General features: G+C 36.1%; 1 protein-coding gene across 2 annotated transcripts; it reads left to right on the top strand.

Annotated features, from left to right (window-relative positions):
• Positions 1 to 1,411: 1,411 nt before the first annotated feature.
• On the top strand, positions 1,412 to 24,829 carry LOC101158354 (oxysterol-binding protein-related protein 2). 2 transcript variants are annotated; one of them, XM_004070319.5, is made up of 14 exons: positions 1,412 to 1,547; positions 11,551 to 11,880; positions 15,623 to 15,746; positions 16,267 to 16,342; positions 17,138 to 17,272; positions 18,011 to 18,108; positions 18,191 to 18,373; positions 18,501 to 18,608; positions 21,146 to 21,235; positions 21,499 to 21,616; positions 22,535 to 22,660; positions 22,862 to 22,985; positions 23,377 to 23,467; positions 24,363 to 24,829. In XM_004070319.5, exons 2-14 carry the CDS (start codon positions 11,844 to 11,846, stop codon positions 24,463 to 24,465), a joined length of 1,413 nt encoding a protein of 470 aa, XP_004070367.1. In that variant the 5' UTR covers positions 1,412 to 1,547; positions 11,551 to 11,843; the 3' UTR covers positions 24,466 to 24,829. The 2 variants fall into 2 exon arrangements, with proteins under 2 accessions (XP_004070367.1, XP_078805710.1); XM_078949584.1 differs by lacking the exon at positions 1,412 to 1,547 and adding an exon at positions 1,555 to 1,787.
• Positions 24,830 to 25,731: the final 902 nt, after the last annotated feature.

The raw sequence follows: 25,731 nt of genomic DNA, 5'->3' as shown, positions 1-25,731 counted from the left end.
TTAACATTGCATATGAAGACTGAAAAACGTAAACTTTTCAGTATAAAGGGGCAAAAGGCTGTTTTGCTGACTTCAGCTTTTGTCTTCAACCTTGGGTAGTTTTTCAAAAGCTACAAAATGTGACTCGTCAACTTCTAATTGCATCCTTAATATTATGTTAACTACTTAAACAATGACAAAAGTTAATATTTGTAAAATGTTCATTTTCACTGTGAATAACTTGGTTTTTGTAGTTTAATTGTGGCGGCATGATCATTTGTTTGTGCGGCGCATACTGAGTCTTTGTACCGGTTATTGTACAAAAGCAGGACTCTGTGTCCCACTGTGAGCCTGAATAGCAGCCATTTTTCCTTGTGTTCTCTGTCTGTTCCCCTCCTCCTGTCACTCTTTTTCCAATCCTGCTCCCTTCCAATTTTTTTCCCTTGTAGTCACACGGCCAGAGTTGTAATGTAAATTGAGCGAAGGCCCCAATGTCTGATGCTGAAAGAACAGAATAGTAAATCTTTTTTTAAATTATACTTTTACATAGATATATTTCCATTTTTATAATTAAAGGTATTCATAATATTATGTAAATTCGTTATCATATTCTGATGGAACCTGATTTTATGTTCCATTTGTTTTTTTGCTCAACATGCTGCTTTTAGTTTATTGCAAATAGAAAACCAGAATTTGGATTTCCGTAATTAATTCTTGCACTTTACTGCTGTTTAGAGTAAACAAATGTAAATGCATACATAAGCAAACATGACAACAATGTGTACTTTAAATAAGGACTACAAATATATGTAAGTACTACCACCAAAACAATCAGAGCTACTTAAGGAATTCAGAAAAAGAAGTTTTTACTTTACAGAAGCCTTGATTACCAACTTTTTCCAATACAAATTATCTTGAGCATGAACCTATACACTTGTTAATCTTTCAAAAACTTGCAGCTTTTAATTAATTCCTAATTATTTTTAAGTAAAGTAAAAAACAACAACGTAAAGACACTGCCTCTTAATATTGTCACCATACCAATGAGGGAAAAAAAGCATTAAATTGCTTTTGGGTTGTTGTTGAAAAAACGGCAAACAACAACAACAACAACAACAACAACAACAACAACAATAATAATAATAATAATAATAATAATAATAATAATAATAATAATAATAATAATAATAATAATAATAATAATAATAATAATAATAATAATGATAATAATAAGTGGGGAATACTACCTAACAAATTAAAATATGTTCATAGCTGAAGTTCTTTGCACGGAACTATTGAATATTTTTTAGATTAATGTTTTGTTTTGTTTTTCGCTGAAATTTGTTCAGTGTCTGAAATTTGATTGGCTGTGGCCAGCGCCGATGGGAAAAGCCGAAGGGAAAAAGAAGAATTCTTTTTAATTTGATTGGCTGAGACATCTGTCTGTCAATCATTCAACGCCCCTTAAGACACCCACTTCCGCTTCTGTGTCAGGACAAGGCTGCTTACTACATTCCTGCCTATCTTTGTGGGCTTGCCAAAACACTCACACTTCGCACACGGCCGAGGTAAGATGACAAACACACGAGGGTCTTTCTAAGTCTTTCTTTTCCTTTCTCTACCGTAAAGCCTTTTGTGTCCAAAGGCTGATGCTAGCCATGCTAGTTAGCTTTATTTTTTATTTTTTTTGTTTGGCTTTTTTGTAGTGTCCCGCCCGCTAACTGTTTTGTTAGCTGTCAAAAAGCTCAGAGTTCCAGTCACAGTCTGCTTGTGTATGGCTTAGGACTAAACGGGGAAATTTTTCTTAGGTAATTTTTGGACTTTCACAACCAAATATTTATGAAATTGTTTTTGGCTCCATTTCTGGCAAAAACATAATGGAGTAAAACCCCTGAAGAGTGAGATTTGGAAATGGCTTTGAGAGAGTTGTTTACTGATTTAACTGATGGCTAGTAGAGGTCTGATTTTCTTAATTGCTAGAAAAGCGGTTTTATTCAATCGTTGTGGGAAAGCTGAGTTTAAAAGATAGTTAAGTGGGACTCCAATTAAAAATAACCCATATGTGGAGCTTGAAGACCAACAAGGTGCGCAAATAGAAAGGAAAGTATATTGTGAAACTCCGCAAAATTGCCTGCTGCACCAACAAGGGTTGCCTCTATAGCAGCATCTCTTTGCTTAAAGGTAAAGACGGCCTTTATGACGTTGAGCTGCTCAGCAAACAGTGGGAATGTCCCCCTGCCTGTTTGATTTCTCACAGCTGACTCACAGCAGTCTAAACAAAGCTCTGCCTTCAAGCTCAGGTCACTGTAGGTCATTGACTTCTACAGAATCCCCCCCTCACTTTCTTGATCTTTCGTTATTAAGAGATACCTTCACAAACAGACCTGGCAACTCACAGTGGAGTTAACCAAAGCATGTGAAAAAATTAAAGATTTTATCTGATTGATTGACGTTCACATGATTTGTTGTTGCAGTTTTCATTATATTTTTATACAATATATTTCATTTTTTGTTCTATTGACATAATGATAATGGTTTTTCTTTCAGACCTAAAGGAAATTGAAAAAGTTGTTTTAATAAAGCATCCCGTCATGAACGGTAAACACATCCACATATTTTGGTTCATAAAATTAGTGTAAACAATTCTAATAACTGGTGCTTGTGGGTTTTATTGTTACATTTAATCTGACATCATGCTGATCTCTGTGGAATTACAGTTGCTATCATTTTGTTTTGTGTCTTCTTTCCTATGGTGCCCTAATTATCCCCATAGTTTGTTACTATGGGAACGGACTCCTTCTGAAAGAGAAGCATCAGTCTGTATTTGTGCAGTTCCTTCCTTCTACTGTAGTGTGAGACTGTTGCATGTTGTAGTATTTGACACTTCAACACCGCACAATTTAGAACTTGTGATTTAAATCAGTTGATCGATTTTATTTTATGCACTCAAGTTAAAAGGGGATATCATTGCTAGCTGTAATGAAATGTTTATTTTCCCCCATTACAAGTTGGAGGTTTGGCGCTCAGGAATTATTGTATGTTATTTCATCATTTTGGGGATTAAGTTTAAAGAAAAAATGTGGTTAAATATAGTGGGGACTGAACATGGTGTCATTAAACACATTTTGAAAGCCGCATTTTGTTATTGCTGAAAGAAAACGCTGCATGAATGGTTACATGATGTGAAATTATTTCATCCAAATTTTCTAAATCCCTATTTAGCTCAAACATCGACGCTAAAGAGGAACAAAATCATTTGTAAATGAATTTCAATTAGTTTAGCAACCAAAAGACTTGTTTTTATTACAATATGAATGTGTGTACTGCAAAAATATTCTTGTAGAAGTTTCCTTTGTCTGATGTGCGTAATTTCCAATATAGTTATAAAATATCTGTGTTTTGCTTTTGTTTGCTGCGTGTCGTCATGTCCAAGCAACCATCAACAGAGAGCTTGTCCAACGTTTATTTATGAATGGTTGCCATTTGAGAACTTCCTGAATTAGCAAACCATTGTGCTGATTTGTTGCGCATTTTTTATTGTTTTGTTATGTTAGTCAGAAGAGACAAATGTTAAATAAAATACTGCATCAATGTGGTGTTTCATTTTTGACCAATGACCAAAAAATAATTAAGAATTTTTATCATTTTTTTCTACAGTTAGTATTCGGCCATCTTTAAATTTTATTCTTGACTTTTTATTTCCCCTTTATACTGACTATTCTGCTGGCATATGGCAAATGAATGACTGGGAATTTTCTGCTATATGCAAGATTTTTGCTTTCTCCAGCATGATTCCTGTCTCAGTTTACTGGGGGTAGAACACTGTCAGCCAGTGAAACCAGTTCCTTCTTTGGCTGGAACAAGGACCTGTATGGCTTGTTCTCTGTTTATATCTTTTTAGATAAATCCATAAATTAAAAATCCAAACCGCCTTAACTTTTTTAATGATTGAATTAGAATTTCAAAAGAGGTTGTTGAGTAAAACTAAACGGGTTTGCCATCCGGGCGCAGGTGTCACAGAAAAATGCCATCTCAAATGTGAACTTTATGTGATTATCTGTCGGAATGTTGACCACAAGTAAAATGTAGACACTATTGTTTTCACTTTATTTCCAACGGGGTGATTTATGGAAGCGATTCTGTAGCATAATTAAAAATAAAAGTCAAAACCAGAAATGCTTTTTCATTTTCAACATGAAGCTGCATTTTTTGACTCAAAATTAAAGTGAAAAAGCAATCTGCCAAAATGCTTTTTCATTTTCTTCTTCAACACCGCTTATTGTGTCACTTAATTAAAATGATAATGAAAATGGTGTTTGACATTTCATTTTCAAAAAGTTCTCTGGTAAATGTGTAGCAAAATTCATTTAGAAATGTCTAATTTGACAATTAAAATGGATTAACAGAAATTATTTTTAATTTTCAAAATGTAACTGCAGAGGGGATTGCATTTTCATTTTAACACCCACCCTGCAAACATTGTCGCATTATTCATTTCGAAAAAGCATTTCCAGTGGGGAGGCGGGGCGATGACGTCACTGCTTTCTCCGTGTTTCCAGCTGAGACACAGACATACCAGGAGCAGTGTAGCTTTGAGTTAGCAGCAGAGAAAACGGCTTTGTGATGGTTGTGAACTTCTGATGATTTTACACAACTTCTCAGGATTACGTAGCAGTATTTCCGCCTTCTGCGGTCCTCCTTTGGACCCACCGCGGACAAGCTTTTTTTCTTCGGACCGGCAGCTGAAGGTCTGCCACGATCTGAGAAACCATCATATGAATTTGTGTTTCCAGTGGTGTCCAGAACAAGATAAAGGATGATGTAATTCCCACATATTTACATATTTATTTGCAGCTTTGCGCTGATTTTGCTGTTCGATGACAGCTGGAGCCCCATCAACAGCTAGCAGACAGATTTCACCATGCTAACGTTTGCTGGTTGGACCAACACGCACTCAGCGCGAAGCTGCAGGAGACTATCTTCTAAATGTGCTTTTATTACAGTTATGATTATTCTTAAGGGCCTGCTCGATCATATGTTTTTTCAATCTGTGCGGTCAGTGCTTTTTTCTTTGCTGCAAGGGGGACCCGAAAGACAGGTTAGCATTATGCTAATATGTGCTAAAACATTAGCCGTGGAGGTACTTAAAACTCTCAACGGGCAATGAGCATCTTGGATGTAAATATGTGGGAATTACATCATCCTTCATTTTGTTCTGGACACCAGTGGAAACACAAATTCACATGATGGTTTCTCAGATCGTAGCAGCATTTCCGCCTTCGGCGATCGGGAGCTTAGCTCTCCGCTATGCGAAGGCAGCTGCCGGTCCGAAGAAAAAAAGCTTGTCCGCGGTGGGTCCAAAGGAGGACCGCAGAAGGCGGAAATACTGCTATGTAGTCCTGAGAAGTTGTGTAAAATCATCAGAAGTTCACAACCATCACAAAGCAGTCTTCTCTGCCGCTAACACAAAGCTCCACTGCTCCTAGACATGTCTGTGTCTCTTAGCAGCCGGACACACAGAGAAAGCAGTGACATCATCGCCCCACCTCCCCTCTGGAAATGCTTTTTCGAATTGAATAATGCGACAATGTTCGCAGGGTGGGTGTTAAAATGAAAATGCAATCCCCTCTTTGCATTTTCGTTTTAACTATGACACAGAATAAGCGGTTTTTAAGTAGAAATGAAAAAGCATTTTTTAAGTATTGATTTTTCATTTTTGAGTCATTTGATGCAGTTACATTTTGAAAATTAAAAAGCATTTCTGTTAATCCATTTTAATTGTCAAATTAGACATTTCTAAATGAATTTTGCTACACATTTACCAGAGAACTTTTTGAAAGTGAAATGTCAAATTCAATTATTTTTATCATTTTAATTAAGTGACAGAATAAGCGGTGTTGAAGAAGAAAATGAAAAAGCATTTTGAAGGCTTCATTTTGAAAATGAAAAAGCATTTCTGGTTTTTACTTTTATTTTTAATTATGCTACAGAATCGCTTCCATAGTGATTGAGTGTGAAGAGGAAACATTCTTTTCAGGGTAACTGTATGCACAGTATGAATGGTTATGCAGAAACTTTTTGTAGTCTTTTGGTTATTTTTGTTTGATATGCTTTTATTGGCTTACAACAACTTATAGGAGTACAAGAATGTTTCATAATTTTAACTCGTGCCTGGCCTTTATGACTTTTGTAACAACATACGACTAAAAATATCCTGATGTTCCTCAGTATTAATTAATACTATGTTACAATCTACTTCTTTCTTAATTTGAACGGTGATTAGTCACTGATGAAAGTCTACAAGAGCTGAGCCATGCATGGAATTTCTATGTTTACTAAAACACTGTTGCATTAAAGAAGAACATGGGGTTCCTCAAAGACAGGGATGTAACAAGCAGTTACAAATATTTAGATGTAAATCATTGGCATGGGTTGCCATAGTATCCATGAAGCATGAGACTTTAACTTCAATGTTAGCTATATTACTCGTGAGATTTGTGTTTATCTATGCATCTTTAAAGTGATGATACTCAGATGTACTTTTACTGCAGATAGACTAGATGTGATGCACACGAGAGACTCGCATTGTTTTCAAACAACAGAGGTATTGCTCGCTATATTAAAAATAACTAAAGCAAGTGCTTACCACTTCCAAATAAGAGTTTTATGTATTTAAATCTGCCTCACTGTTATAGCTCTTTTTTTCCAATTGTTTTAAATCTAGCTTTGTACAATATTCTATTGTTTACCTTTTAATTTCTAATCTGCAGAGTTTAAAATTTGCATTAGTTGTATTTTGAAAGATCAGGACTTTGAAACAAGCTTCTTTTAAGTAGCTCTGACCAGTGACTAGGTCAGTCTTGTGATGAAACTGTGAACTTGATGTCATACTTCTAGATCCTGCTCTTATAAGAAGCCACTTGTACTTTTTTGATTCTCAATCTTTTTTTTGGTCTTGTGATTTGCCCATCTGTGTGTCTTTCCTCAGGCAGGACGGATGTCTGTAACATGCAGTATATGCTCTGATGATGGAGGAGTTTGAAAACAATCTAGTGCAATCTATGGATCACTAGGTTATACTGTAAACAAGTTTTTTTATTGACCTATATTTGTGTAGTGCCTTGTAATACGACGATGGTTGAAGACCCTCTCAGAGGAAAATTGTGTTTTTGGTGTTTTTAACATGTCCTTGTGGTGTTTTTCTGATGGTGGAAGACATATGTAAAGAACAATGAAATTTCTGAGTATTTCTTTATTCAGATCATTGTGAATCAGGAGCAGACAAAAAAATGCTGTCAGAAAAAGACAGGTTCAGGCTCAGGTTTTTGATTTTTGCTAAAAATGGTATTATTATAATTAAACTACTAGGAACGTTTTCAAAATGGATCAAAGGGGTGTGGGACTTTAAAGGGTTTTTAAAATCACTTCCTGATTGATCCTTGTTTTTGTTCTGTTTAACAGTTTCCTCCAAAAAATATAGGTTCTTGAATAAAAAATTCTAAAATAGGAATTTAATTTAAATGTAAATTTTCATAGAACCATAAAAAAGTTTGGTTCAATTCCTTTCATCTTTGTTGATTTCAGTCCAAAAGTCATAATAGCAAATGTAGTTACTCAGCCTGATATATGGACGACAACGTACCTTTATTATACAGATTTTGTCTAACTTTTCCAACAATTGCGTGTGTAAAGAATCAACAATCCCGTAATCCTGACATCTCCATAGCAACTATGCTCACCATAGTCAGCTCCTGGTCTGCTTTTTCTTTGTCGCTCAATTTAATGCACAGAGGGAACCCAGAGCAAAGTGCTGCTCTGTTTGAACCTTGGCTAACACAGTGGTCCGTCTGTGCTTGGTGTTCTCTAGAATGCCTCTCAGGCTGCCTTCACATCCTGCCTCATTCTCACTCTCCTGACAACCAACCCACTTCTGCGCCTCTGACTGTAATCATCTGTACTACACTTCAGTACTGGACAATTCACACAGTTTTCGTGATTCATTTACATATTGTAGTTAAAAATAAAACGTTTAAACAATTTAGCTCGCCTTTATCCAGATTAAGCTTAAATTAAAAGAAGACTTAAATCCCCTTAACAAGTTTGTGACATCAAACAAAAAACTATGTCACAAGAAACTGTGACATAGTTTCTTTTATGTAGCAACATTTTGTAAAAATTCAATAATGTCATGTAACCAGTTAAATTTTATTTTTCTATAAAATCAAAGACTAACAAAAAATTGCTGACGGGGATGTTTTTAAAAGAACAAAAGCAAAGTAAAGGCAGAATACACAAAGAAGAAGCTGCTGTTAAATTATTCAGCAAATGGATGTAAATGCAAAGCCACAGATCACCATGCTGCTTGGTGCTAATGAGTTTGGAAATTGTACATGCTGTAGACCTGACAGGTGTGCAGCTGTTGTTGCAGAGCTCTGCTTTTGTTTCAGACTTACTGTACTGGATCTGGTTTGTGTGGCCCTGTCATGTGCCGTCTTGCCACTGGCTCTTAGTATTGTCCACCTTTGATGGACTGCATAACAAAACAAAAAAAACATTAGTGTTCTGAACCAAAGAAGATTGCATGCTTGCATAAATAATGCAGGTACTTTGTGGTTTGTGTCCTGGCAGGTTTGGCTGCTGCCAAAGAGGGCGTGTTGTTGTAAATATAAGAAAGGATCTGTTGGGTTAGGTTGACAAAGGATGAAGTTAATGAGGTCACGGTATAGGGTGCTTTATTTTCTTTCTTTATTATTTAATACCTATAAAATGAGTGTATTCTGTTGTGGTTTATAGTTTTAGAGTAAATTTTTTCCCTGTCAGAAAGACCAGCGAAAGTTTGGGTTATGTGAAAAAAGCTTTGGCCAAGTCGGGGAGAGATGTGTTGTGGTGTGTGTGTGTGTGTGTGTGTGTGTGTGTGGTGCCATGTCTGTTGTGATTGCGTAATAGCCAGCCAGCCTGTAGGACAGAGCAAATGGTATGAACTGAGACTTCTGTAGCCAATCAGAAAGCTTTGCAGTCTGTGGGTGGGTGTGAATCCACTCAAATTATCTGCACAATTATCAAATACAAAGAGGAGTTTAGTAAAAAGACAACATTTATAGACTGGGTTTGGCTTGTTTGCCAATTTTGTACTTGGTGTAAAGGTTACACCATTAATTATAGCAGTTATTTTTCCTAAAAAGTTTGTTCCTGTTGTTTCCTTGTGCTCTTCTGGAAGATAATCGTTAAAAATGTGTCCCCATTTACTTGTTTGTGTCTTAATTGCGTCCCTGTTTCTTAATTCAAAAGATGAATGGTCCAATGGAGTCCAAACTGACAGGATAATGCACTTTGTACCTCCTGCTGATCCAACATTTTCTAAAACCTCAACAGCTATAACTTTCTACAAAATATTAAATGTTCTAATTTTTGAAGACATTTTCACTGATCATGTGTGCACAGCTTTTGGCATATCTATAGCAAATCAGCTTCAATGGACCGGCACAGTCTATAAATACAGTAGCGTGAAGGGTCTTGCCTAGGAACCCACGCTGGAATAAGCTCATCGCGCCTACCGGGAATCATACCTTTGTTTTTTTTAACTCTAACAAATACATTATGTTTTTCTTATATGTAAGAAAAACATATAATGTAGGTATAAAAATGTAGTTGTATACATGTTTGAGTAGCAGGTTAACGGCTATCATCCTGCCTTTCATATCGATCTGTGCAGACAAAGGTTCATCTGTGTGCTGACAGGTGTTCCCCGTCTCTGATAAAGGTTAAAGGTTAGTCTGTCCAGCTAAGTCTGAACACAGGAAAGCAAGAACTGCTGTTCGCTCCCTGTCTCTATGAATCTGATAACTTGTCAAGTAAAAATGTTTTCCAGGTATGTTTGAATTGTAGAACTGTAAATATTCATAAATGTTTTTTATTTTTTTATTTTTTTTTAATAATGGCACAAGTTGTAAACATTTTCAGCCAAGGATTGTAAATAATTTTGTGACTCATTCTTAAAAAGAAAAGTAGCTTTTTATGAATTCCATCAAATAATCGAACTTTTAAAGCAGTTTGAACCTGTCTTAAAGCAGGTCAGAACTAACTGTTTCCGCACTTATCAGGGATTTGAAAGTGGGTGTGCATGAAGCACATTTTCAAACAAAAGGTACGACCAGCTCCACTGTGATGTCTTGAGTTTATCTTCACTTTTTATCCCCGTTTTTCTGAAACATTTGACAGTTTAGCCTGTGGCTTATTGATACCATGAAAACAATCAATCACTGGATAGTTTGACTGAAATCCGCAGTGTTTTTTTTTTTTCATTTTTCATTGACATTTCTTTGTAGGGGAGAAAAATCTATAATATATTGTTAATAATTATGCATTTTACACACTTATATATTATTTATTTGTTGGTTTTTCTAACTGATGTCCAAACATTTAAAAGGTTCTTTGGACTAGGAACTACTTTACTGTTGAATAAAAAAAAAAGAAAAGCAGATATTATTGTTTACCTTTTTAGCTAAATATAAATGTTTCTTTCACAAACTGTTTTACAGTATAGATAAAGGTACTTGCCCAAAATATGTCATCAAGGTCCTTATTTATTTAAGAAAAATTGATGCAGATTTGAGACCAAACTTGAGTCATTTTAGTTAAAAACTCATTTCCAAATTCAAAAAAGTGAATTAAGAATTCTTGTGTATCATTTGTCAAATCAAAGACACTTCAGCAAATTAACCTCTAACTTATTCCAACAAAAAGTCTGTATGCTCCTTAATACTTTAAGAGTGGGAAAAAAAACATGCACATTTGCATCGCCTAATTATTATTATATAAGACATTGGATTGGATTGGTTTACTTTAAAATGCCAAAGAAAACAAACAGAATATATTTTTAACTATACATAAATAGATAAAACTTTTGGATGATTAATCTGGACTTGATAAGAAAAACAACAAATTAAGAATAGAAGAGGATGAGTCTATATATGTACATACCAATGTAACAGATGACAACATAATTACTTTTAATTGTAAATACCCATGTTTGTACTTGTACTTTAAATATGTATCAATAAAAGACAGTTTTTGTTTTCATTTTTTCCTTCACTAACTAAGCTGCCGTTTTCTCTTGAATGAAAATATGATTTAAAACATTTGCATCCGTGTCCGTGTTGTTTAGGGTTAAGGATTGGAACACTAAACAACTGAGTTGGTCTGTTAAAAAATTCAAGTTGAGATTTTGCAAACAGACTGAGCTATTCCTTTTTGGGCCTTTAAAGGTTAATGTTTGCAGGACTAATAGACCATGTGGTGTCACAAAGACCCAGATTGCCAGTGACTGGGTTATGTAACCGCTGCACTGGAAAGCTCTGTTTGCACTTATTGGCCCATGATGGAGCAGGCTCCTGCTCAGACGGACACAGCTGATTTTCAGCTCTGCTTTCAGATTGTTGGACATAACCTTGAGGATTTTGGGTCATACATAAAAGAAAAAGTCTAAACTGAATACAAATAAGCTAAGTGGGAAATGATGTCTCCAATGGAAGTTTTCATTCTTTTTAAGATTTTCTTTTTCTCCCTCTACAGGTTATTAATTTTGCTCTGATCATCAACACCACAGAGACTGAGCCCTCACCCTCCAGCCTTCTAGCTGCTCTCAGACAACAGACAAGCTGGTTTGATCTGACTGACAGGATCGTCTGCCTGACGTCAGGCTCTTCTTTTATAGAGTCATAGGATTTGACTTTAACCTACTGCCACTCCAAAGCACACTTGGTCAGAAGGTCGCCCCTTCAGAAGAACCGGGCCGTCGCCAAAAGAATCATGTGCTAGAAGTTGAGCATCTGTACCAAACAACTGGTCTGTTTTGACTCTGGAAGATGAGCAATGAGGACGAGTTTTATGACGCCGTTACAGGTGGGTACCCATTGTGGGTCATTGATATTATCCTTTTAGCTGTTGTTTTTGCCACATTATGTGTATGTTTTCAACAGATTTACTTTGTAAGCAAATACAAATATTTCCTCTCTGAAAACATGTCAACAAATTAGTTAAAAAACTTTAGGTAAACTGCTTTAAAGACGATACATAAATCAACAATTTCAATTCACAATCTACCACTGCTTTTCAACTATTTCAGTCTACTTTATTAGATTAATAATTAATAAGCCATGATAATGTTTTTTTTTTTTCTAGTTGTATGATCCAAACCGTGTATATTTTTAGTCTAGTCTTTTAACTTGCAAAAAAATTTTTTTTTTCATTTCCACAGATTTTTCCTCAAGTTTAAATTTAGGTTCAATGATGGACTGTCTCTCTGTGTTGTTATATATTTTTTCTGATTTTCAGACTAATCCATTGAAACAGCAAAAAAAAAAAGTATTTGCTTTTTAAAGGAATGTGATCCTCTGGTAGTAATTCAAGCTTTGTTGTTGAACTCCGTGCACCCCACTGGAATATAATCTGAGCTCCATGATCAATTTAATATTTATGAACAGAAACACGTTGAGAAGTTTATCATTGAAAACACGCATTTTACTCTGAAATCCTCAGATTCAGACTGTTTTTGATTTTCTTACCCAGGATGGTAAAAAGCAATTCAAAAATAGCACTAAATAAAATCAAATATAGAAAATTAGATATATCTGCTGTTACATCCGTAATATTGTTCTAATTTTGGAAATGATTCTGAGACTTTTTGTGATTTTATTCATACACTAAAGTGACAGCAGCTCATTCATCAGTAATCAGTACCTTAGCATTAGCATCAGGTGCAGTTTTGTTATGACCTTAAACTGCACCTTAATGTTGACAGCTTCTCATTATACTTTTATGAATTAAACTTATCCTTTTCAGTCTATTTTGTTTAAATAAGCCACTTTTCAGAAAATTGCTTTTCTTTTACATATAAGCTAAGTATGAAACAATCTCTCCAATGGAAGTACAAGGGAATATTTTTGTTAATTGAAATCAAATCCTTTTTAAGAGGAATTTCAATTTATGATTCAGTGTTCAATTTAAACATTGAAAATTGTGTTAAGACCTTTAAATAAAGAGCCAGTCTTACAGAGAACAGACATGACTAAAAATGTATTAATTTGATTATTTTGTTTGGAGGAAAGTCTGTGTGGATTTTCAAATTAAAATCCCATGGCTTCCATTGTGATTTATGACCTCCTTTCTTGACATTATTCTAATTTGTTTTGTTTGCATTTTTTCTAATGTGCTATAATAATTTATGTGCTTTTGTTGATCAGCCTCTAAAACTCTAACATGTTATTATTTGATCCCTTCACGTTCTCCAATGTAGTTGAATCTATTGACTGTTTTCTTAGCAGAAATTGAAAGATTTTCTGAAAGAGATTTAGTTTCTCTCTGATTATTACTAATAAGTTACTGCTCTTCTGCAACAGAGTTTCAGGTTTTTTTTTTTTACACAGCGGTTTGGGGAGTATTTCAGGTTTCATAGAATGACAGAATGTGAATGCTGGACCTTCTGTGAGACGCCCTTATGGCTTTGGATTTTTTACTGAACAGTAATCCTTGTTTCTGGGGTTACCTCTGTTCCTGTTAGTGGATAAATATTGACATGGCTGATTAATGCTCAACTAGTATAATATCTAATGTTTGCCACCTGTCAGGCTTTAAATATTGCTGTTTGGAGTCTTTTGTAATAATATTTCTGAGTAAAGGGTATGACGGGTAATGACTATGATATAGGTTTTTCATGAATATGATTGAGATATCGTACTGCACAAATACACAAAATTGTTATATATTTTATTTATTGATTTCTTTATTTATTTCTTGTGGAACTTAATTGAACTCGCCTGAGTTCTAGCCTGACTTGTGTGTCTCTAAGGGATACACGCCTAAAAGCCTCACGTGTAGGCGTGTGTCTCCTCACTGAAGGTGAACTCTGGTCGATTTAAGGTTAGTGTTAAGCTGAACTTGTCCTCAGCTCCACCCATCACTGTTTTTAAGGATGTACAGGAGTGGCTGAAGGGTAATGACTAATTCCTCATTCAGCCTCATTATTCTGATGAGGATCATTGGAGATCAACCCAGCTGTGTTCAGACAGGCTGCTAGTGAATTAAAATCACTTTGTTTCACGTGCTACAAATATATTAAAGAAACTCGACCCAAACAAAACTCCATTTTTTAATCTGCTTGTGTTAATATTCATTAAATTAATGAAACACTTCATTTGCACGACACCTTTCATAAACATGCGTAGAACGCAAGGTGCTTGACATAAGACAAACATAATAAACATGGGTTAAAGCAAAAAGAAGTTATAAAATAACATTAGACAAAAACAACAGCAATCAAAAGACTAACAAAGGATGGTAAGAGATCACTGTGGCTAATGGTTTGAGAAGGAACTGTATTAAAAGATAGGTTAATAAAAGTACAAATGCATAAAAGCTTTAAAAAAACAAATAAATAAGCTATGTAAATGATTTATGTAAGAGTTAAAAGGATGACTCTTTATTTTGCATTTAAAAGTCTCCACAGATACAGAAACTCTTATCCTCAGGTAAGACGAGGACCACAGTACTGAAAAGAGGCCTTGTTGTGAGTCCAAATTCTCATAGTGGGATTAGATAAGAAAGCAGAAATAGTGGATTTGAGAGTTCTGGAGGGTTTGTAGGAACTGAGAAGATCTGTTAATAATTTAGAACGTTCCAATCCATGAAAATATTTAAAAACTAGAATTTTAAAATCACGCCTGAAGCTGACAGGCAGTTAGTTTTCCGTCACTGTCTTCAACAGTGGAATCAATGTTGAAAACAGAATGTTAAAGACAGAAACGATGATCCACTGCTGTGTTTGGTTAGAAGTTACAGTGTAATCTTTTCCAGATGATCAATAAAATTTGCAAGTCAAATTCAGGCATAAAGTCCCTTTAATGCAAAGCAAGATGCAAACGGCAACTGTAATGTTCAAATAGGACAAACAAAGCATTTAAAGGGCCGTTTAAAGGGCATGCAAAATCAATTTTTTGAGCTTTTAAGTGTATTAAAATGTTCATTCTTCACAAAAAGAAACCCCCAAAGCGGTATTTTGATCCATTCACAGATTTCTGAGTATTCCTCTCTGAGCAGCAGCCACTCCCAAGCCGCAAAAACCAGCGGGTTCTCACGAGCTGACATAGACCAGTGAGAACAGCCCCTTCCAGGAAGATTCTGCAATTCCAGCACCGCCCCCAGGCTAACACACACCCACTTTCTCCATGGAGCTAGTGGTGTTTGGCTAAACGATTTTATATGCACAACATGCACGTCCATCTTTGCCAAGGTTGGGATGTTTGTTTTCATGGGCGAGACGCAGACATGCTGCCGAGGCCGGCTCTAGGTTGAGCCACGCCCACATGGAGCGAAAGGCGGGGCCTCAGAGATAACTATTTAACAATTTATTATTTAATTTTTTAAAAATAGTTAATTAGTGTGACAAAAGTAATCCATTATCATACACATGGATATTATTTACTATAAAAAGCATAAGAATAGCTTGGTATAGGCCTTTTAAGAGGATCCAACTCAAACTTTATTTATTTGTTTAGCGCCCTTAATTCAGGTTGAAAACACAAAGCCATTTGTCGTTTGACTTTAATTTTAGATTAAACTAAAGGGCGTTCGTTTTGTCCATCTACAGGCCTGGATTCAGATGAGTCGTACGAGGGGTTGTCTGAGGCCAGTTTCAAAGATGCACAGTTTGACTGCAGCAGTCACAGAAACAATGGATCAGTGCCAAACAAGAATGGAATCAAGAAACACAGGTACAACGACATACCTAAGCTGCATTCCTACTGTCATGGGGGAAAACAAAACCAAAGAAAAGTTTTCTGCTGTAACCAGGTGACTGTTCTGGTGGCTGTCCCACCCCCGTTTGTTTGGTACAGTTTCAGACAGAAAGGAGGCAGAATTAAGAATGCAGGAAGACATTTTTAACATTTCATTACTGGTTTGCTTTTTTTACTTTTGTTCTGTCAGTGTCACCATCTGGTTTTAGTTTTTCTTTGTTTTTGTACAGTAAAAATCGAATACTTTTTCAAAATAAAACGGGGAAAACATGTATCCAAATGAGTAAACCTATTCATGAAAGAATTTTTCCAGAAGATGCAAATCGACCCCCCCCCCATGCATAGCAGAAATGTACCACTTCTGAATAAAACAAAAATAATGGGGGATTTCTATGTAATATATGTTTACTTAACAGAAAATGTACCAAGTTATTGAAACATATTGACAATTTATGTGCAACAGTTTTTTACGCTTCTTCTTTCTTTTTCTTTCCAGAACCTCTTTACCTGCACCCATGTTTTCCAGAAATACTGTCAGTGTCTGGAGTATCTTAAAGAAATGTATTGGACTGGTAAGGGTGATGTGATCTTAAGAAAATGTTTTTATGTTTTTTACATTTTTCTTTTATCTTTTTATATTTTTAATTTCATTCTCCTAAGCAATTACAACCCCCCCCCCCGCCCCCCCAAAAACAATTAAAAAAATTACAACCCTTTTATTTAACTACAGTATTAAAGCGTTCCCCCCTCTCTCCAAACGAGAAAGAAAAAGAAAAAATACAACAGATTCTTTTTTTTAAATGTCTGAAAAAAACCCAACCTATATTTAATGATATGTTTATATTTAAAGCCTGTTGGATTTGTGGTTGAAATTATTTTGATTTTAGCTCTAAATTTTGGTTTTTTGAAAGTTGCATATCGTTTTAAATTATAATAAATTTGCCTTTTTGCACTTTGAATATTAATTTTGAATTATTATGTTACTAAATCTGTGAATTTTATTGTCTTTGGAAAAAAATAGTGGAGTACAAGGCTTCCAATAGTTACTTCCTGTGAATATTCTTGTTGCTTTTTTGTTAAAATTAAAATTGAATTTACATATATTTTATTTGCATTTCCCCCCAAGTTCAATACATTAGATCAGGTATGGAAAGATTTAAGGACTTGTATAATAAATGCAGTGCATTAGTATCCAATGATCATTGATCTCTACACAGCATAATTCTACTTTCTACGTCACAAGTGGAGATTTTGTTGTTGTTGTTGTTTTTTAGCTGTCTCCAAACATCAAACTCAACAGTAAAATGGTTAAAACACACGATTTCATTTGATGAGATTTAAATTCTGAAATGTGTTTTTTTCCTCAGGAATTGTCCAAGATCACCATGCCTATTGCCTTCAATGAGCCTCTAAGTTTTCTGCAGAGAATGACGGAATACATGGAACACACTTACCTCATCAACAAAGCCTGTTCGCTGTCCGACTCCATCGAGCGAATGCAGGTCAGAGACGTCTTTGACACTTCAGTGAATTTATCCTCTAATTGCAGATGATGGATTGCAGTATCATTAACTCAAAATGTTTTTTTTTGCTTTCAAGAAACAAGCTTATATTAATTATTACACCTATTGGGTTTTTTTTAATCCAATTTGACCCCTTTTTTGCTTTAAATATTATTGAAAATCACCAGTAAACAATGACATAGGGATGGAGCACGCAGGAAGTCATCAGCATTTTTTAGTTAATCTGCTAAAGAGATTGAAGATGCTCCTTAAAAGGCCAAATGGATAAAATTACATGATGTCATTTAGAAAAGGAAAAAATATGAATCAATGAAATCAAAGCTATATAATCATCTTTTTAGATTGTATTTTGATCAGATTTTTTTCTTTCTTTCATTTTTAAATTCTTTTAAGGGGCTTTGGGCCTTAATCAAGGTAAAAAATGTTCTCGCTCTTTCTTTCTTTCTCTCTCTCTCTCTTTCTCTCTCGTTCTTTCTTTCTCTCGCTCTTTCTCTCTTTGTCTTTCTCTCTCTCTTTCTCTTTAATTGATCCTCAGATTGTAATTTTTTGGTTCTCCTGAGAATAAAGGAATCTGTAGACTTGCAGATGAACTCTGGTGCAGTTCATCGTAGTATGAATACAAATAGACTATCCACACAAAGAAGAGTTTATTTCTTTTTTTTTACCCTACTTCCAGGTCTCCATAAGTACAAACTAAATCCTTTGTGTGTGTTTTAGGCAGTAGCTGCTTTTGCTGTGTCAGCAGTGGCATCTCAGTGGGACAGAACTGGAAAGCCCTTCAACCCTCTGCTGGGAGAAACCTATGAACTTGTCCGGTAAACAAAGATTGACGCATCAATTTTCCCGAGGCTCTTCTCCTGTCTTGGCACTCAGAATATGTGTTTTCACTGTCGATAGGGAGGAGCAAGGTTTCCGGCTAATATCGGAGCAGGTGTCCCATCATCCTCCTGTCAGTGCCTTCCACGCAGAGGGTTTGGCTGGGGACTTTGCTTTCCATGGTTCCATCTATCCCAAACTCAAGTTTTGGGGAAAGAGTGTTGAGGCGGAACCTAAAGGGACTATCACACTAGAGATCATCAAGTACGGCAATAAAAAGCGTAATAAAAAAAAAAAAAAAGTCTAAAACAAATTATTGTCATATTTACACAACTTACTTTGCATTTCCTGCTATGGCATGTTGTTGAAACTCAAATTTTTTGTCATTTAGGCATAAAGAAGCTTACACATGGAGCAACCCTTACTGCTGTGTGCACAACATCATATTAGGGAAACTGTGGATAGAGCAGTATGGTAACGTGGAAATAGTCAACCACAGGTAAATGAATTTCTCTGAACCATCTGCAAAGATGTAACCAGATCAACTCCAATCATCTTTTGATTTGTTTAACGTGTTCCCAGCTGTCTTTTAACTATGATTATGCTGTTTTTAGCCAAAATCAAAAAGCCTGTGTTGTTTTCTTGGACGTAGTTTTTGCAGAGCCGAAGGAATTGATTAGAAATTCACCTTTAGAGTTATGAGTGGGACTTGTTTTAAGTATGATTATGAAGTTTTTAACCAAAACTCCACAACCTAAATGTCTTAAAAAGCCATATTTCATGTTTATCCTAAACCACTATTTCCAAAAGGGGGTGGCCATTGGTGCTGGGCGGTTACCGCGTCATTGATCCTGCCTTTCTGATGATGATAGCTGTGTCTTGCATGAAAGAAGAGCTTGACACACAGGGGAGCACAATTGATACTGACTGAAAGTCTCTATTCTCAAAAGTTTCTCTTTAGTGATAAAGAAATGCTAAAAAGTGACACATTTTTGGTTCCAAATCGAGACTTTTTCAAAATGTGTAGAATTAAAACGAATGTGTGTACCAGACCCTGCCGTTTAAGAAAATTACACATGAAAAAGAACTTTGATAAGCCCCTAAAAAATGCTGTAAAATAACATAATTTAGAATACAGTGCAGCAGCAAGCAGCACTGGCTGTGGCTCAGACCTGGTTTGATGCTAGCACATGCATATGGTTGAATTCACTTGCAATGCAAATAAAATGAAATGCCAGAAAGAGCGTGACTATTCACACGTAATTTTCCAAATACAGTCAGAGCCATAAATATGAGAAAACATTCTTTGAACGGATGAAACCAAAATCGGCCTCTACCAGAATGATGGGAAGAGAAAAGTATGGAGAAGGCGTGGAGAAGCTCATGATCCAAAGCACACTACATCATCAGTAAAACACTGTGGAGGCAGTGTGATGGTCTGGGCATGCATGGCTGCTAGTGGCACTGGGACACTAGTGTTTATTGATGACGTGACACAGGACAAAAGCAGCACAATGAATTCTGAGGAGTTCAGAGACACACTGTCTGCGCAGATCCAGGTGAATGCAGCCAAACTGATTGGGCAGCGATTTATAATATAGATGGGCAACGGCCTAAAACATACAGCCAAAGCAACTCTGGAGTTTATTAAAGCAAAGAAGTGGAATATTCTTGAATGGTCAAGTCAGTCACCTGATCTTAACCCAATTGAGCAGCATTTCACTTGTTGAAGACTAAACTTCAGACAGAAAGGCCCACAAACAAACAGCAAATGAAAACCGCTGCAGTAAATGCCTGGCAGAGCATTTAGATGGAGAAAACCCAGCATCTGGTGATGTCCATGAGTTCAAGACTTCAGGCTGTCATTGCCAACAAAGGCTTTTCAACCAAATATTAGTAATGACCATTTTGTTTTCAGTTATTTCATTTGTCCAATTACTTACGAGCCCATGAAATGAAGGGATTGTGTTTAAAAAATGCTTTAGTTTTTCACATTTTTATGCAATTTTTTTGTTCAGTTGATTTATTTAAATTCACTGTGGTAATGTACAGAAACAAAATTAGAAGGAATGTGTCTCTGTCCAGATATTTATGGTCCTGACTGTATGTGCGGTCAGGGCTTAACTGTTTTCTTGGTCAAACGGATTCAGAGGGAGGGTTAAAGATTAGGATTACGGTTCTGGTTGTGGTTAAACCACCAAATAGTTCCTGAGAACGGCTTTTTGTGCAGCTCACCGCTCCTCCAGGGGATGGATCAAATGCAGAGAACACATTTCAAACACCTAGGAGCATGACAGCTAAGGGGACTTTAACTTTAAGTTTAGTTATGAATATGTGCGGCCAACAACAAATTCCAGTCTTGGTCGCACTTAAAACACATGCAGGCTAAGCAGCAATGAGCCATCTTCTTTTCTGCCGCACCTGACCTTGTGCATGCTGGACGGGGCAGATCAGGGAGCGTGCTCATGCGCTTCTTGGCCCTTAATTTGAAAAGACCGCCTTTGCCAATGTTTTTTAGCGGTTTAAAAGGAGAAATACTCAGAAATGCAAGATAAAAACATAACTTTCATTGGAGAAGTACGTCTTTAAGTACAGTTCTCCATCACTAATTCCTGAAGAAACCGTGCATTCAGATGCAGCTCTGTTGTATTGTATGCCACTCACCAGCTTTTCAGCATTCCTGTCACGCCTCAGACTTACTATTTCTCATTGTTTCATTCTGGAGTGGAGACTACTGCTTGCTTGCTTAGTGTGGGCTTGAAAAGATCATCGCCACCCCCATTAGCCATTATTTGCACTATGAAGCCACGTCACACGTGTTGTCTTTGAGTTGTGAAGCGATTTCTTATTGTTACTGATTAAAAAAAATGTCTGCCACTCCGGGGCGAGAAAATAGCTTTAATTTATGAGCTAAATACAGCAACACTATTATTGTTGAAGGATATAGTTTGTCTTAAAAGCTTGGCTCCTCTGGAAAAAGTTAACTTATTTTTTCTTCCATTCTAGTAAAAAAAAACTATTTTTTTTCCTCGACAGAACTGGAGACAAGTGTGTATTGAATTTCAAACCATGTGGGATGTTTGGCAAAGAGCTGCACAAAGTAGAAGGATACATCCAAGACAAGAAGTTAGTTTGCATTCACTAAAACGTTTGTGGTTTTCTACAAGATATGTCATTTGTTGTACTTTTTTTTAAACTGTACTTTTTTTCCTCATTGCCTCCTTTTTTTTTGTGTTCCTGCTCCTTTTTTTCGTCATATGTTCCTCTTTCATCTTCACCATTCTATCCCCCCCCCTTCCTTTTTTTGATCTAATTTTGGCCTCTATCTTACCCCCCCCACACACACACTTCCTCTTCCTGTCCTTCTTGCTCATCTGCTCTCTTTTTAGTAAAAAGAAACACTGTGTCATCTATGGGAAGTGGACTGAGTGCATGTGGAGTGTGGACCCTCAGGCCTACGAGGCCCACAAGAAATCAGAGAAGAAAGGAGATAAGAAGCAAAAAAATGTGAGTAATTCTGGGTTTTTTGATCTGCTACACATTTTTTTAAGTTACATATCGATGTATTTTTTTTTTTTTTTTCTTAATTCCTCATAAATAATCCTGTTTTTTTTTGGCCAGGTTTTTGTGTGATTTTTAAATGTGAGATACATTCTGGAAAAACTAAGCATTAGTCAGAACTGCCGTTATGGGTGGATACAAACTAAAAATGGGCAAATCTACATGAAACACACCGGAAGAAAAAGGAAATTACATCCAGACGTTCTTGATGTTGGAAAACAGATCAAAGAAAACATACTGCAGTCCTCAAATGGAAGGTTTTGACATTTAAAAACTTTAAACCCATTTATATAAATACAATTACAGGTGGGAATGTGTCCTCTTTAAGCACATTATTTTATTTTGTCTGTCTATAACTCTTGTCTTTATTTCCATTTTTGTTTGGAAAAAAGAAAGTAAATATTAGGCCAGAACAAGAAATTGCAAATTTATGGTTATCGCAATATCAAGCTGTGGAATACGCGAACCGCAAAAGTCAGTAAAAATTGCAATAAATGGTTACCTTAAATGTTCTGAAACAATCTTATGGTAGTTTGAAGTATTTAACAAATCAAATACCGTAAATCCATTTATGCACTTGACCAATCGAATGAAGCCCTTTTATGTTAGTTGTAGACGAGGGTCATTTGGAGCATAATTTAAGTTATGTTGACTCCTAATTAAATTAAACTGTTGCAGTAAAATGCAAATTATGTATTTTGTTGTTTTGCTATTTGTTCTTGTATCACAAGTTATATCGTCATCGCAATATTGATCACTAATATCACAAATCGTGAGTTTTTCTCATATCGCGCAGCCCTGGTAAATATACAAGTTTATTATTTTTGAGTGTAGCACTTCTAAAACTGGGTTGTATTATTACAGGAGGAGCTTCGCAGATCAGAAAACGATGAAGCTGACAACATGCCTGAGGTCCAAGAGACTGTCTCTGTGGTTCCAGGAAGCACTCTTCTGTGGAGGATAGACTCCAGACCAGCGCACTCTTCCAGAGTATGACATCACAACTACACCTGCACATGGAACACATTGAATAACACACTCTTGTCAGTGCTATAAAATAACTTGGTTGTATAGAGGAAATCTTTAAAAAACCCACTTTGATTTTGATTGATATTGTTATTTGGTCAAAAAAACACATGGTGCATTGAAAAAAAATGCGCTCACTTCACTTCATTCCACGTCGTCCTTCAGATGTACAACTTCACAACATTTGCGATGTCGCTCAACGAGCTGGAGCCGGGCATGGAAGCCATGTTGGCCCCAACTGACTGTCGCTTCAGGCCTGACATCAGAGCCATGGAAAACGGAAACATCGGTAATTCTGTGTAATTTCATCTGAAAAGTCCTAGCAGCATGGCACAGTAACTTATTTATCCAAACTCTTCTGCTAGAAAAAATACCTGACATTTCATTTTTAAATGTATCATTTAATATTTTGTTTGAATGTTTGAAAATGAGGAAACCTCTTTGCTGTGATGTTTTACTTTGAGCAATGAAAACTTAAACGTTTACCGAGGCAACGCTGCCACCTGCTGCAGCATTCCTGCGTCACTCTCACCTGGACTTGACTTTAGGTTCTAAATCTGAATGTTTAACTCTGTTCACCACTATATTAACCTGAAATGAAACATTTATTGTTCCACAATTCTTTCCTTATCCTTTTAACAAACAGTAGCACATTTTCCTGATTGTTTCTGCATCTGCAGATGAAGCCAGTAAGGAGAAGGAGAGGCTGGAGGAGAAACAGAGAGCTGCCAGAAAGGAGAGAGCAAAGAATGATGAGGATTGGTCAACAAGGTAACAACCACACACATGCACAAAGGATAAATGGAAAACATAAAAAGATGAACGATAACCTCTGAAACATGCTTTTTTTTTTACTGCATAAAAGCAAACACATCAGATATTACAATCCCTAGAATCATGTATTTTGCTTCAAGGCTAAAACACAGCTCCACAGCTGAAGGAAATTACGATGTTCCCTCGTTCATCGATGGGGTTACAATTTAAAGAGTAAGATAACTGATGTTTTAAGGATGGAAAACCCCTCACTACACACTTTAGACACTTTTCTCAGGCAGACGTGAACATTTTCACACTTTTCTTTCTTGTTTAAACTGCTGAAAAATAAGTCCAGTTTGATAGTTCAACAGCCTCATGTTTAAATATTAAGAAAAAAATTAAAAACAGAATAAAGCAAAATAACCAGCTTGGGGCAAAAAATGGAACTAACAGCTGTGTTCTCCTCTTTATATGCTGGACAGTATTTCATAGACAAATCCACAGGAAATGCAGAGATAATAATAAAAAAAAACTTTATTTAAACATCAATTAAAAGGTAAAATAAAAAAAGTAAAAGATTGCAGATCAAATAAAATGTGCCTTTTATTTCAGATTTGTTTTAAACTACTTGTTGTAGCATCAACACCAAATGAGAAAAAAAATCAAAAACAATAATCATTTAGAATTCTTAAATGCTCAAACAATGCTCAGATGAACATGCTGTATTGTTTTACATGACAAAAAATAAGCCAAATGTGGAAAAAGGGTGCAGGAAAAAGAAGAATAAAGTTGGCTAGTCTTGGGACTCATTTTTATGGGTACAACTTATACTAGTAGAACTGAAATCAAATTATCCAAACAGTAACTTACTAATAGAAAAACTGAAACTAAAGTGAGTTTGTCTTTTCAGATGGTTCCATCTGAGCACCAACCCGCACACCGGCAATCAGGATTGGATCTACAATGGTGACTACTTCAACAGGAACTACAAGGATCTCCCAGACATCTACTGAAAGTCTGGACCCCTTCATCCCTCCTGACTTCATCCACTGCTTCTTCATTCCAACCTTTCCCCATCTTCATCGTGTTGCCTCTGTCGTCACCTCAGAGCGACTCGGATACAGGTTAATAAGACTTGAAGGGAAGAAACGCGTCAGGAATCTATCGACACGTCAATTTTACGCTACATTTTTGCCTCTTAATGACCAGCAAACCTCTATCATCTCTGAGCACAATTATCATTCTATTCTGAGCAGCACTGAGCTGCCAACTCCATACCGCTCACAGCGCCACCATCTGAATGTTTCACATCTTTGCAACATCTGGATAGTTTATCATGTCATTATTGAATAAACGAGGAAATACTACTTTACCTGAGACTTAATGGGTCACAGTTTTCTTCTTTATGGATGCAAACAGTCAAAAAGAAGACAGAAGTTTTATTTGGAAAGGCTCTAATCTGACTCTTTAAAGAACAAGATGTTTTATCTTCTGTTTTGTTTTTTCGACAAAGACTCCATGTCAAAAGTCAAGAAATTCTGAACGCAGATGCTGACTTTGGAGCTTTTATTTGTGAACATCAGTTGTGTTTTTTTTAAAGGAAAAGTTTGCCTTATTTAGAGAAAACAAACCAACAGCAGGATGAATTACCTTTAGTTTCTAAAACATATTTATAATACCAGTTTTTGAACATATGCAGAGTGACGCACAACATCAGTCAGAAGGAAAATATTTGTTTGTTTGTTTTTTTAGGTTAAATAATCTTATCATAACAAGCCAGGGGGATGATATTATTCTTTATGCAGAATCAGAGGCATGTATGTTAGTTTTCCACATGCAGATCTGCTAGTGAAAATGCAACCATAAAGCCGCATCCCTAAATATGTAAATGTAAAAATAAACATTTGGATTTTTCTCGACTGTATTTGCATGTAGATGTAGTCCTAAAGCTGCGACAGACTGGCGACCTGTCCAGGACGTCCCCTGCCTTCGCCCACGAGTGGCCGGGATAGGCTCCAGCAGCCCCGTGACCCCGAAAGGGACAAAACGGGTTCAGAGGATGGATGAATGAATGAATGTAGTCCTAAAGAACTCACTCCTGGGTTAAAAATACTTTCTTTTTTATCTTTTAGGTTTTAGAACACTGATCACCTCCTTCACATTTGAACAGGAGTAACTGCATTGTTTCTCACATTTCAAATGTTCTAATTGTACAATAGGAGGAATAGTCTCTATGGACATACTTTAACCTGCGATGCAGCTGTTGATGAATATAGCAG

Source organism: Oryzias latipes, chromosome 7 (assembly GCF_053564925.1).
Source record: "Oryzias latipes strain Hd-rR chromosome 7, Olatipes_Hd-rR_3.1".
Taxonomy (NCBI): domain Eukaryota; kingdom Metazoa; phylum Chordata; class Actinopteri; order Beloniformes; family Adrianichthyidae; genus Oryzias; species Oryzias latipes.
Note: the sequence above shows the minus strand (reverse complement) of the source record. Positions and strands in the feature narration are given on the sequence as shown.

Coding starts and splice junctions, on each gene's coding strand:
- LOC101158354 (XM_004070319.5), top strand. CDS start 11,844: ATGAGCAATGAGGACGAGTTTTATGACGCCGTTACAG. Junction 18,609..21,145: donor GTGGAAATAGTCAACCACAG/GTAAATGAATTT, acceptor TTTCCTCGACAG/AACTGGAGACAAGTGTGTAT. Junction 21,617..22,534: donor GAGATAAGAAGCAAAAAAAT/GTGAGTAATTCT, acceptor GTATTATTACAG/GAGGAGCTTCGCAGATCAGA.